Source organism: Podarcis pityusensis (genome assembly GCF_964106645.2).
Source record: "Podarcis pityusensis genome assembly, chromosome: 12".
NCBI lineage: Eukaryota > Metazoa > Chordata > Lepidosauria > Squamata > Lacertidae > Podarcis > Podarcis pityusensis.
The window spans coordinates 54,452,529-54,464,939 of NC_138037.1; the positions used below are offsets into that span (position 1 = coordinate 54,452,529).

Below are 12,411 nucleotides of genomic sequence, written 5' to 3' on the forward strand. Positions count from 1 at the left end.
TATTCAAAAGTTACAATTCAGCTTTGTCCACTGCCATAATACCACAGAACGATTACCCAATCCTCAATCCCTCAACCACCTCTTTACAAACTATGCTTTATTGCCACCTCTCCCTCAAATGCAAGTTTATTGCTTGCATTTACAAACTGCTTTTGTATGAAAAGTATCCACAATAATGAAGATTATGTAAAACAAAATTGATAGTATAAGGAACTTAGCATGTTAGACTGTGGGCTGATCCACACTTGCCTTTCCTCCGCTCTTTTCACACTTTAAAGATCCGTGTCCAAGTGGCCCATATTTTCGCCCCAGAGCTTTCTCTGCAAAAACCTGCTCTTTAGTGCTCTACAGGAGCAAACAGCAGTCTCTGGAAAAACAGAATTGATGTTTGCTCCGGTTGAGCACTAAAGAGCAGATTTTTTGTGGGGAAAGCTCTGGAGCAACAAATAGCATGCTCAGAGCTTTGAAGCGTGGACTTGTGCCTGGAAAGAGCAGAGTAAAAAGCAAGTGTGGCTAAGTCCTGAGGCCAAATACTTTTTCTGAGGTGAAGAGGTTCTCGAGGACTTTTAAGCAATACTTCTCTTTCCTGTTACACAGCTGCTATGGAATCAACTCTGCAACCACTGCCAATCACATCTAGAGGGCCACAGGTTCTCCATCAGCCAAGAAATACACAGATCAACTCATTAACTCACAGCCTCAGGATTGTTGTAGGGATAAACAGGGACTATCCCAGAGACTATAACTGGGAGAGGTGTCCTGAAGCTGTTAAGGAACAGCTTTTGAGGCCCTGACTCACCTGTGAAGGAGTTGTCACATTTATTTCTGGAACAAAATTGTCATCAAATAAGCTGATGATATTCTCCTGCTGCAGTTCTTTTGTCGGTGTGAGTTTAGGTAGCGGTGGAACTGGGGGTCCTTTCCTCAGCTAAACAAAAAAACAATCACATTAGGAAGTGTAATCTTTAAGGCAAAGATTGAGATAATTTGTGGCAGGGATAAAATAAACACAAATCTGTCAACGTTTCAAGCCTGGGACTGATCAGCCCTGCATCATTTTGACTTTGACACCACCAAATATTCTAAAACCAAGTAGGCAAGGGGGCACCAACTTTTTGAATTGCACAGGGCACTGCTGAAACTTGAGAGTTCCAAGCCCAGCACTGGGAAGTAGAACCGTAGGCAGAATCAATGAAAATCACCTCCCACGTTGCATTTGCAGAAGGCCCTGCAAAATTGAAGGCCCTTGCATTCATGGAATGGGCCCTTGCACAGACAAGAAGCCACCATTGGATCTCAATTCCTGATTTTCTACATCAGGAATGAATTGCCCATGGCCCCTCCAAATGCAGTTGAAATCCCTAACCAAGGTGGTCAGTGGTCAGAAATGATGAGAGTTGCAGTCCAGCAACATCCGGAGGACCAATTCTCATCACTGTTCTACACGCCACCCAGTATGAGCATTCAGTGTAGAAAAATACACTAATCTCCAAGTAACTGAACACATGACGTGACAATTTACTTCTTTAAAGCATATCTAAAGGCATCAAAATCCCGTAAAAATATTACTGCTTGAGGGTGACAGCCTCTAAATTGTAAAATAATGACCAATCAAAGTCAATGACAATGTTTGACGCGAGGAGAGGAAAGCAATGCTAGCATATTTTGCATACTCTCTAGATCTGTGCAGGTCAGAACATTATTATAAATTCCAGCTGGTTGTCCGTGCTCAAGCCAGAATCTCTCCAGCTGCAATGAGCATGCTGTGCTGACACATTTCTTCCAAAGTAGCGGAGAGCCACTGACAAAAGAAATCAAATCACATTTACCCTGCAGGAAAGGAAATTGTATTCCTTTTATACCAGGCGGATAAAAATAGCCATAGTAAATCCACTGTTTGGATTGAAGCCAGATGCAGTTGGCAGCCTTCAGACGTTTCACCATAGTAATTGTAATGGGGTAACAGTCCTTTTCTTTGTAATGCGATTGAAACGTTTTAGATTTCCTTTGATTTTAAAAAATGAATAAATACCCCCCAAAGTAACCAGATGTCCTTTGGCACGTTGCAGTACGGAGGGGTAAGAAAGAGATGGGCAGATCTCACCATCTCCTCTCCTTTCGACCATCCCTCACTGCTGCCAGCGCAACCATGCCAGCTTCCTTTTCTTCCTGTTTGGGCAGGGCAATTTCCCCCAAAATGGTGCCGGTGTCATCATGAGGCTTCTCTGGAGCAGCAACACCAGCACCTTGCTCAAGATGGCGCTGTCCTTGAGAAACCTTATCAGGTCCTCTAGGAACACTGGTCCCATCAAAAAGGTTCTTCCCTGACTAGCAAAGGAAGTGGAAGAGCAAAGGGTCAACAAACATAGCTACCACCAGTTGGGGGCTGAGGATGGGGGACAAATGGAGAACAAAGGCGGGTAAGTGATGGGAGTCAGATTTCTAATTCTCATTTCAGGAAGTGATAAGACAAGGGCTCCCTCTGGACCCTCCTCTCCACACCAATATTTAGGTTCTAGTAATTCTGATGGAAATTAGCTAGTTGTTAACGCCAAGCTTTTAGAAGAACTGGCTAATTTCATTGCTTTTGGCTGGGTTATCCCCTGCCCCCTTTTGGTATTTCATCTTAATTCTGTTCCTACTACCTGTGAGGGAGATTTAGGCCGTGCTGGTGCTGGAGAAGGAGGAGCAGCCAATGTATGATTGGGACTTGCTTCAGGGCTATGCAGAGGGGACTCCTCTTCAGGCGGCGATGGAGTTTTTGCAATGCGGAGAGGACCTGAATCGCTAATAGAATGCAAACCAATATTTTATAAAACATACAATACTGTCATTTCAACATACTGAACTGCTTTTTGGCTCCCACAAGACACACCCATGAAGTCTGCATGTTTCCGTCTACAATGTGTACATTTGGTTCATTATGTGATAGTACAATGGATTAAATCCTGGGATACCAATCCTATATTTGTCTAGATGTCTAAGATCTCTGTTTTCCAGAATTCTGAAACTTCTCATTTGTTAGAATTTTGTGTGTGTTCTCCCAGCTCATTTGTTGTCTCTTTAGGACCCAACACTGTATCTGAAAATGAGAACTAAAGTTATTTCTGAATGTCTTCAACTATAACCAAGCTCACTACTAATTCCATCCACACTCATCTAGCAAGCGAAGGGTTTGGGAATGGAAGAGTGTGGCCTGAGAGCCTTGCACAGAGGTGTGCTAACTAAGAGAGGAGATAGAGGGAGAAATTGGTCTTCTTTCCTTTCACAAGTGAGAGACAAAAAATCCTCACATATTTTCCAGGCCCTCTGTGCTTCTGAGAGGACTGGATGTAGAGGTGGCTGCCTTGTTTCCTTTGCAGGAAGCACTGACAACACAAACAGGAAACACACAGGTGTTTCTTCCACTGTTTCTGCCCTTCGTCAAAGCTTCACGCAAGTCTGGCAAGGCCTTGTCTCCTTCAGACCCAGGCTGTATGGAGTTGGGGTCTTTTCTCACTGACAGGGAGGGTTGAGGGAGGGACAGGATCTTATGTCACTTCTGCAGATGCCATCATGTCTCAACAAGGGACATCTTTCAGTATAAAAGCTATTTAAACCATTGAGCCAGATCCTCTGCGACTACAGTTCTGTTGTCTAAATTGATGCGGCTAAAGAACAGAAATTATGGAGCCCAACATCTAAGAAACATTGTGCAATCTAACATCTAAAATCTATGATCTGTGAAAACTATAATGTTGTATTTTGAAGAAGCATACAGCTAATGCATTCTATAAGCATCCTACTCAGTAAGCTGACACATGGGCTTCAGCACTTCTGTGGAAAACTAAAATAACACATGATTGACCAGGCCTCAATCATGTTCTCTATACTAAATCAAAGTAAGATTATTCATAAGCTACGAGACACCTTAAGTGTTCACTCACCACCTCTTTCTGTGGAAATATTTTTTTCAAAAAGAAAGGATGAGATATTAAAACATTCTTTCCTTTCTATTCTATTTCTCTACAAGTTTTTCAACGAAGCTACAATTCTGTAGGGCTATGCTGAATGTTCTCCAGAGAACATTGTTGGTGCAAAAGCTGGCTTTTGGAAGCAGGTGCAGCTGCCTGAATCTACTCATCCACTCTCCAATTTACATTTATTCATGCCTTTTCGCTATGATTCAACATCGCTGCACACAGTGGCGGAGGAACCCTCTCCGGCACCCGGGGTGGGGCAGCCCTTATGGAGTGCGCATGTGCGGCATCCCGCACAAGCGCAGTCCGTACGGAATACTGCAAATGCACTCTGTATGGGCTGCCGCTCATGCACAGTGACCGCATGGGCTGCCGCTTGCACGGTGGCTGTATGGGCTGCCTCTCGCATGGTGACCGTATGGAGTGTGCATGTGTGGCAGCCCGTACGGTTGCCGTGCAAGAGGTAGCCCATATGGACACCCGTACGGACTGCACATGCCCTCAGCCGCTCTACTGCTGGGGGAAAGCAGGGGCCATCTTGTCACCCCCCGAGTGGCACCCAGGGCAGACCACCCCCCTTCCTATGCCCCTGGCTACACAACTGCTGCTCTGGCACAATCTATCTTGTTTAATCAACCTTCTTCCTGGCTATTTGATCCCATCCAATCAGGACTCATGAAGATGGTGCCATGATATCACATCCATTTCACAAAGCCAGTTCAGAACGAGGGCAGAAAGCCTTTGAAGGTAGCTGCACTGTAAATACTAAGGCGCCCTTTCACACCTTGAAAAAAAAACAGAGGAGAGATGCTCTTCACGGTGTGAAAGATATTTACGAAATGCTCTCTCCTCATTTTGGCTCAACTTGAACATTTTCTAATAATCTGCAGCTGCCTGTGCCACAGTTAATACGATCATGGTAAACTTGCAAGCACTGTGTAGATACAGAAAGTACTTATCAAGTTCGTACAGCCACAGTTCAGAGGTTGTATGAAACTATATGGGGATGTGCAAAGAACTGAGCATTGGAACAAAGCTTGCAGACACAGAGGAGACCAAAAGGTCCCCCCTCATCTGATAAAGTGCAAGGAGTTGTGCCAAGCTCCGACTACAGCTTCAGCCAAACCCATCCAGCATGGGCAATGGCCAGGGATGGTGGGAGTTGTCATCTATCAGCAGCTGGAGAGCCACAGCTGTTTGTTACCCACACATTCTTCGAATACCTCACTAGGACTAAGGACTCTCTTCAGCCAAGGAACATGGTGGGTGAAAAAGGTTGCATTACTATAGGTGAACACCTGATCTGTTTCTGATGTAACACTACGTAATTGACTGCAGCCATAGCTCTGCCAGCAACTAAAGTCTGCTTCCAACATAAAATAGGGGTTGAGGCAAAACCAGGGGAAACATTCGTGTTCAACTGAAAAAAAGAAGAAGTTATCTATTCACAAACTTTGATTAATTTTGTACTGTCAAAAGTTACTGGTTGTATTATTGGATGAATGTGGCTCAGGTCATGCGCAATGTAGTTTGATAGACAATATTTTACCTGGGTGCTCCAAGAATGGTGAAGGCCTTGTCAGCATGTTGCTCTCCCAACTTTGACATCACCTCATAGAGTTTGTGGCATAGCTGAAGCGACAAAAACAGTTGTCGTTTTATAACAGCTACTTTAGGTAGGGTGGGGAGAATAAACTAAAAACCACATATTTGTTCCACTATGGGACTAAGTTTAGTCACCCTTTTTAAAAAAATAGGATATTATCACAGTGACACACAACACACGCAGAGTGCAAGGCTTCGCACTTAATAGTGAAGATGTGTGTTGCAAATAGTCTTGGGGTTACCCCAGGGCCAATTATCCTAAACCCTTGCTTCTAAAAGCTCTGTCATTTCATTACCACAAGTTCATCAGGGGGCTCTCAACTTAACACAGCAAACTTAAGCAGTAGACAGTGGGAAGCCATTAAAAATAATTACTGCATTCTGCTAGTTTCATTCACTAATGTTAATCATAGTAAAAAGCAATCTTTTTTGTAACAGAAAGGAAAGAGGAAGCAGGAAAAAGATTACATGTGTGCATCTTGGCACCTGCATTTTTAACCTACTTCAAAGGTGTCTGTTGCTTTTCTTCCACAGCGCATTCATTATTACTCACCAAAGCTATTTCTTTGTGAAATTTGGCTTCAAGGCTGGAGATATTTTTGAATGTGTTCACATAAAAGCCAACTCGTCTAAAAGGAGATGACAAGGTAAAAAATGAAAAGGTTGTAAAGAGAAAGAAAAAATAATGAAATGTATTTTTTTCCAATGCTGTTTCCTCCTATGGCTTTGAAAGTTTCCTACGCCTTTGAAAAAGTATGTACCAATTTGGAAATGTAAAAAGGGACCATCTAGATATAACATATACATGGCAACAGATCTCCCCCATACCCAAATTTCCAGTGTGATGTGACTTAAGGTAAACCTCCTTTAAATACAACCCCAGCACCACTTATCAACGGTGAACCCCACACCAGAGTGACAATACACCATGGACTGAATGTCAGTGATGGAAAAATGCAAGCCCAAAGTTGCCCATAGGTGCACCATTTGTAACAGATGTATGCTGGCTCAAAGAGGGAAATCAGGTCTATGATGCATTGACTATGCTGTGGATTTGCATCTTCGGTGGATTTCCTCTAGGTTCAAGTGAGGAGCATATAAACATTCAATTTTGTCTACGAGTTTCATTTTTGGACCAAACATACTGCATGTCTGCTAACTGGAAAAAAACCCACTGCTGCAATAACTGGTTGTGTTTACTGAAGCTACACAAGTCTCATTAAAGCAGACGCCCCCAACCTGCAGCCCTCCAGATGTTTTGGCTGACAACTCCCATGATCCCTAGCTAACAGGACCAGTGGTCAGAGATGATGGGAATTGTAGTCTCAAAACATCTGGAAGGCCGAAGGTTGGGGATGCCTGCATTAAAGCATTACAAAGAGAGGACAGCCTTAGTTCTCTGGGCTTCCATGAAAAGTTGAAGGACACAAAGCACCAACTGCTATAGCTACCTTGACCATAAAGATGGCAGCTCTTCTTGCAAATCAATGTTGAAATCTTCAAACACTTTCTGTGCTTTCTGAAACTCTTCCTCTGCCTAGAAAGAAAATCAAACAGATTGGCACAAATTGGTGCAAAAACAAAAGGGCACTGGATGAAAAAGCAAACAAGTCAATTTCTGGGTGGGTTCTCCTCTGGGCTGGTAATCTTTTGAGGACAGCTGGGAAGTTGGCAGGCAGGCAAGAAATGCCTTCAACTGAGGAATCAGGTCAGAATCAACAGCTTGACAGATGAGGTGGAACTTTCTTGGTCCCTTGTATGTTTGACCTTTATATGGCAGCTGCAGTACTGCCTTATAGTATAGCCATCTAGTGAAGTGCAGCAGAAAGGAGGCAACAGTTGCCTCAATTGGAAAGGTGCCATACAGATACAGAGAGTAATGGTCGAACTATAGGAGACTGGGACCTTCTCTCCCAATGCACAGACCAGCTTTAGGGCACCTGTGGGGGTGGTAGAAGATGACTGAACTCCACCTCCTCACAGTCCTAATGTTGCTGAGTCCCGCCAGCTACAAACTTGATCCTGACTGCTGCCAAGTCCCCAGCATAAGATGCCTCTTGCCTATGGGCTGTATCCAAAAGGTTCTACACAAAGTAGACTCACTGAAATTAACGGACCAATTACTTCCAATGGGTCTACTCTGACTAATTATGAGTTTCTGCTTCAAGGATGTTAACTAGTTTAAACCTTATTGCCTTTGTCCACAAGCCTATATATATATATATATATATATATATATATATATCCACAAGCCTATATATATATATATGGCAATTTCACACACTCGTATAATGAAGTGATGGCAGGATTTATCACACATGGCACATATCAAGAAGTATGACACCTCAATAGCGAGAAAGGGTTGCCAGTGTCACTCCAGGAGATTATGCCCATAGCCAGCGAAGGGTCAGGAGAATCCCCCAACCCCTTCTACCCCTCTGGGCCACATGGTGCATAAAACTATTTGCACTGCACTGGAGAAGGGGAAAGCACATAAGCCAACACTGGGAACACCAATCTGGCCCTAGGGAAGGCCAGCCTTGTCTCTCTAGGCTGGTAAAAGCTCTATGGAAAAGTTTTAGCTCTAGGTCACTACATGGTATGCCAACCATCCACAGCAGTCTAGCACATTCTAGATAAAGCCCATGTTTGTTTGTTTTTGCCTACCCTTTTGTTCTGTGGAGTTTGTAGCTTGGGCATTAAAAGAGAAAGAAAGAAGATTTAGCAAGCACTTCTCAAGGAGCAACTTCATACAGAAATTCTGCTGGTGGTTAGAATTTAAAGGCACGTCTTACCTTGGAAATCCTGCCTTCGTCTTTTCTCTTTGAACTCTGCAAGGCTTCCAAATGATGTCTTGCACTGTCATAGTCCACTAGCTTTCTGCTCCGCTTTGCAATACGATTCTACAAACAGTGATACCCAATCAAAACTCGCAGTTCTCCTTATGCATCCGCATGGTTTAAGATGCAGCTTTTGCAATTTTGAAACGTTCAGTCTTTTTCAAAAAACATTTATATCTTTTTCTCCTATCACTTAAGAAATAAGCTTCACCTACATTCTTGTTGTTTTTAAACTCAGACACTGCTGGTAAAATAAAATGCATAGCTTTCTTTCGTCAACATTTTAAAGGCTGAATTTCTAAATTCCCACATCAGATTCACTCAAAGGCATTCTAGAACATACTGCCACAAAACTTATTTAAAACTTCAAAGAGCTACCCTGAGCCTAATCTTGCACTATGTATATTAATCAGCAAAGTGAATATTCTGTCAAAGTCAATAGATTTAGATGGCTCCTCTGCACTAAGCAATAACAAACAAATCCCATTTTGACATATGTTTGTGGCTTAGTTAATTAATACAGTAGCCTGACATCAGCCCCAGTTGGGCCTCTCATTAAAGAGATCAGGATTCTGCCTGGAATCTGTTTTCCACAAATAGGCCATTACCTGCTACAATAAGGTATTATCAGTAGGACCCTTTCTACAGAGAGAGAGAAAAATCAATACAGCAAATACAGAGAGAAATACAGAAAAGTATAAAACAGAAATAAGCAGAAGAAGAGATTAGAAAACAATTCCAAAAAAATAAGCCCCGGCACCATGTTGGGAGCAGGGGGAAGGCAGGTTTTCAACTGTCAGCAAACAGAGAGTAAAGGTCTTTAATTTGCAGCGTTTTCCACATTCTCTAAACTTGCAGCCTGGGTTCAATAAGGAGACTTCACAGGAAAGACAAGGCAGTCAACAAGTGAAAGAAAACTCCACGTACACCAATCCATACAGCAAATGCTAACATTGATGTCACACAGATGTCAAACACATGAGAAATGTATTTTCTAGTACAGTGGTACCTCTGGTTACAAATTTCATTCTTTCCAGAGGTCCGTTCTTAAGCTGAAATCATTCTTATCCTGAGACGCGCTTTCACTAATGGGGCCTCCCACTGCGCACGCGCCTCTGACACACGATTTCCGTCCGCATCCTGGGGCAAAGTTCGCAACCAGGAGCAACTACTTCCAGGTTAGCGGAGGTCGCAACCTGAAGCGTTCATAACCAGAGGTACCACTGTACCAAAACTAGTTCCATGAAAGTCCTTCAGGAAAACTTTGAAAATGAACTAAAAATTTTGCTAATGCAGGTGGGACTTTGACACCAGCCCTGCCTGCACTATGAGATGAAGTGTCCAAGAGTACAACTCTACATGGGGCAGTGCTATGTTTGAAGTCTTATTTGGAGGAGTTTTCCATTTGAAGGGCTGTCTGGTCCAAGTCTGGTTAAAAATAAGGAAGGGAGGAGATCAGAGGCCTTGAATTTCCCCTCAATAGCACCTGGAGAGCAGACGGAGCGTGCCCATAGCTCACCTGGTCACTCACTGTCTTCCCTACTACAGGGAGATGTATTTCCATGTAAATTACAGCAATTAGTTTCAAATTTAATGAAAAAGGTTGTCCTTTTTTAGTGATATGTAAGCTGTCACCATACTTTGATATCAATTTCCAAGCCCCCATCCGTGGGCCCACCGGTGAGATCACTTAGGTTGGCAGGCCTGAAGGACTGCATCTCTCAGCAGGGGCCTCACACTTTCGCAAGTGGAAATTCCTCCAAATGAATAACAAATGGCCTTTAAATAGGATTAAAAGACCCATTTGTTTAGAACAGCCCCTGTTGCTGTTTTTTAAAGGGTATTTGTTGGATAAAGAATGAGCATTTGTTGTACCACACTGCCTTGTGAGCTTTGACCCTTTAAAAAAGCGCTGCCTAAATTACCTTAAATAAAATAAAAATAATGAACAAACATTACTTGATAGACCTAGATAACTGAAGAGATATGGGGGGGGGGGCTAATCGTGTTTAGTGCACCCCACTACACCTTTCACAACAGCCTTCCAAAAATGAACCTGTATGTAATCCAGATTACAGCATACCACAAATATAGCAAAACTACCCCAGGTATCTATAGCTTTGACCCAGATCAATTTTTAGTTTTTATGGCTTGAATAACAACCGTGAGCTACTTAGAACTGGCTCACAGGGGCAGAAAGGTAGGAATACTGTTACATGTGTTGGATGAACAGTGTTTTCTTCCACCCCTTTTTGACATGGAAGGCTCACAGGAAGGAAATATGTACGTGGATACAGATATATGGGGATCTGACCGATGCTCATGTTACGTTGTATTTGTAGTGGTGGATATGCACGCAGCTGCAGACATTCCTTCCTCAACTACAATACTGCTATTGTCAACCATGTGAACTAGCCCACGCTGAGACCTTACAGTACCTTTATATCAGGAAACTGTCCCAGATATGTGTCCAAGGTCAACAACGACCCGTCGACAAGCTTTTGGTGGAAATCTTCCCAAAGTACATCACATTTCTGTAGAGAGGAAAGAAGCAGGGTGAGAATACAACAGAAAGCAATTGACACCAGTAACCCAAATAAAGAATGTTAATACTGGGGGGAAAGGATGTTAAAAAATCAAATACATCCTTAGTCACTTTGGATTCTATGTCAGTGTATTTAAGATGCTTAAACTATACAGTATGCTTAACACACTGTACTTGATGACAACACGGTCACAGAGGAGGCAAATATTGTACTGCAACCTTTCCTACCTATCCCCTTTGCCATGCATGGAACAAACGTTCAAACTTCGTATTTATCTTGACTGGAGGAATTCTGCCCCAACCAGAATTCAGACTGGAAACCAAGGTTCCAGTTGGATGGGCCCAGGACCCACCACATTCCAGCAGGTTCTGGTTCTGTTCCAGAAACAGCAGGCAAGGTGAAGTTTGAGGCCACCCCCCAGACAGGCTGCAAAGTCATTATGCTTTGCCTGCAAGCAATGGCTAGCCCAGATATCTCCATGCCTGTGAAGAAAGACTAATTTAGCCTTCCTGAATCCAGAGCCATGCTAGGTCACCAGTCTCTCAACATGTAGAACCGCTAGACCTTACTGTGTACATCCAAGCTGCATTGTATTCTGACTTTCACAATATTAGCTGTGGTCAAATATCTGGAGAACCAAATAGTTCATTCCTAGTGCAACAAATTGTGTGTTCGCACACATGGATGTGTACATGCATCTTTCTTTCCCACTTCTAGGATCCAATTTAATTAGAAACTAGATGATATAACGTATGGCAGACCATTAATTTTCAACATGTACCTTAAAAGAAAAAATCAAATGCAAGATTAAAATTGCAATTCAGAACATTCTTTTTATCTGTTTTTTCATAAGGATGTAGACATTCTCTGCTGTCACATCAGCAGATAAACAAGACAATTCTTTTGCATAAACTCTGCAGCTTAGTCCTTTGTGAAACCCTCAGGGGAAACACTCATTGGCGCTCTCATGTCCACAAGCCTGTTAGCACTGATGTGATGCACCAGAGACAACAGGGCTGTGACATGGCAGATAAAAATAGCATTTTCAATTAAATTTAAAATTTGCAGATGCTGCTCAAATAAAAGGTCCTTTTCAAAATGCTGTCTAAAATTCAGCCTGTGACCCTCCTGGATTGCAACTGAGGAAAGACAAAGGAACGAATGGGTAATGGAATGAGATCGTGAAGGGTGGACAGTTTATCTGAAAGCGTAGAACCAGTAGGAAAGGAAGAGAATAGGTTTTGTTGTTGGCTGGATTGCAATGTGGGGACGCGGGTGGAGCTGTAGTTTAAACCGATCGAAAGGTTGGCAGTTCAAATCCCTGCGAAGGGGTAAGCTCCCATTGTTCGGTCCCAGCTCCTGCCAACCTAGCAGTTTGAAAGCACGTCAAAGTGAAGTAGATAAATAAATTCTTCTTCAGAATTAGATAATAATTTTGCCCATAAAAAGAAAGAAATAATG

The 12,411-nt window shown here is 42.8% G+C and overlaps 1 protein-coding gene across 4 annotated transcripts in view; it reads right to left on the bottom strand.

The window, feature by feature from the left end:
• The window catches only part of LOC308459945 (amphiphysin-like), a 94,687-nt gene that overhangs the window by 19,410 nt on the left and 62,866 nt on the right, over positions 1-12,411 (bottom strand). For 3 of the 4 annotated variants that reach the window (XM_080975863.1, XM_080975860.1, XM_080975861.1), the window contains exons 5-12: positions 10,843-10,938; positions 8,360-8,467; positions 8,232-8,255; positions 7,016-7,101; positions 6,118-6,193; positions 5,509-5,591; positions 2,646-2,787; positions 800-928 (exon numbers count right to left, since the gene is read on the bottom strand). In XM_080975863.1, coding sequence (XP_080831989.1) covers positions 800-928; positions 2,646-2,787; positions 5,509-5,591; positions 6,118-6,193; positions 7,016-7,101; positions 8,232-8,255; positions 8,360-8,467; positions 10,843-10,938 — 744 coding nt within the window. The remainder of the gene's footprint in view (positions 1-799; positions 929-2,645; positions 2,788-5,508; positions 5,592-6,117; positions 6,194-7,015; positions 7,102-8,231; positions 8,256-8,359; positions 8,468-10,842; positions 10,939-12,411) is intronic. The other variant, XM_080975862.1, reaches the window with a different exon arrangement.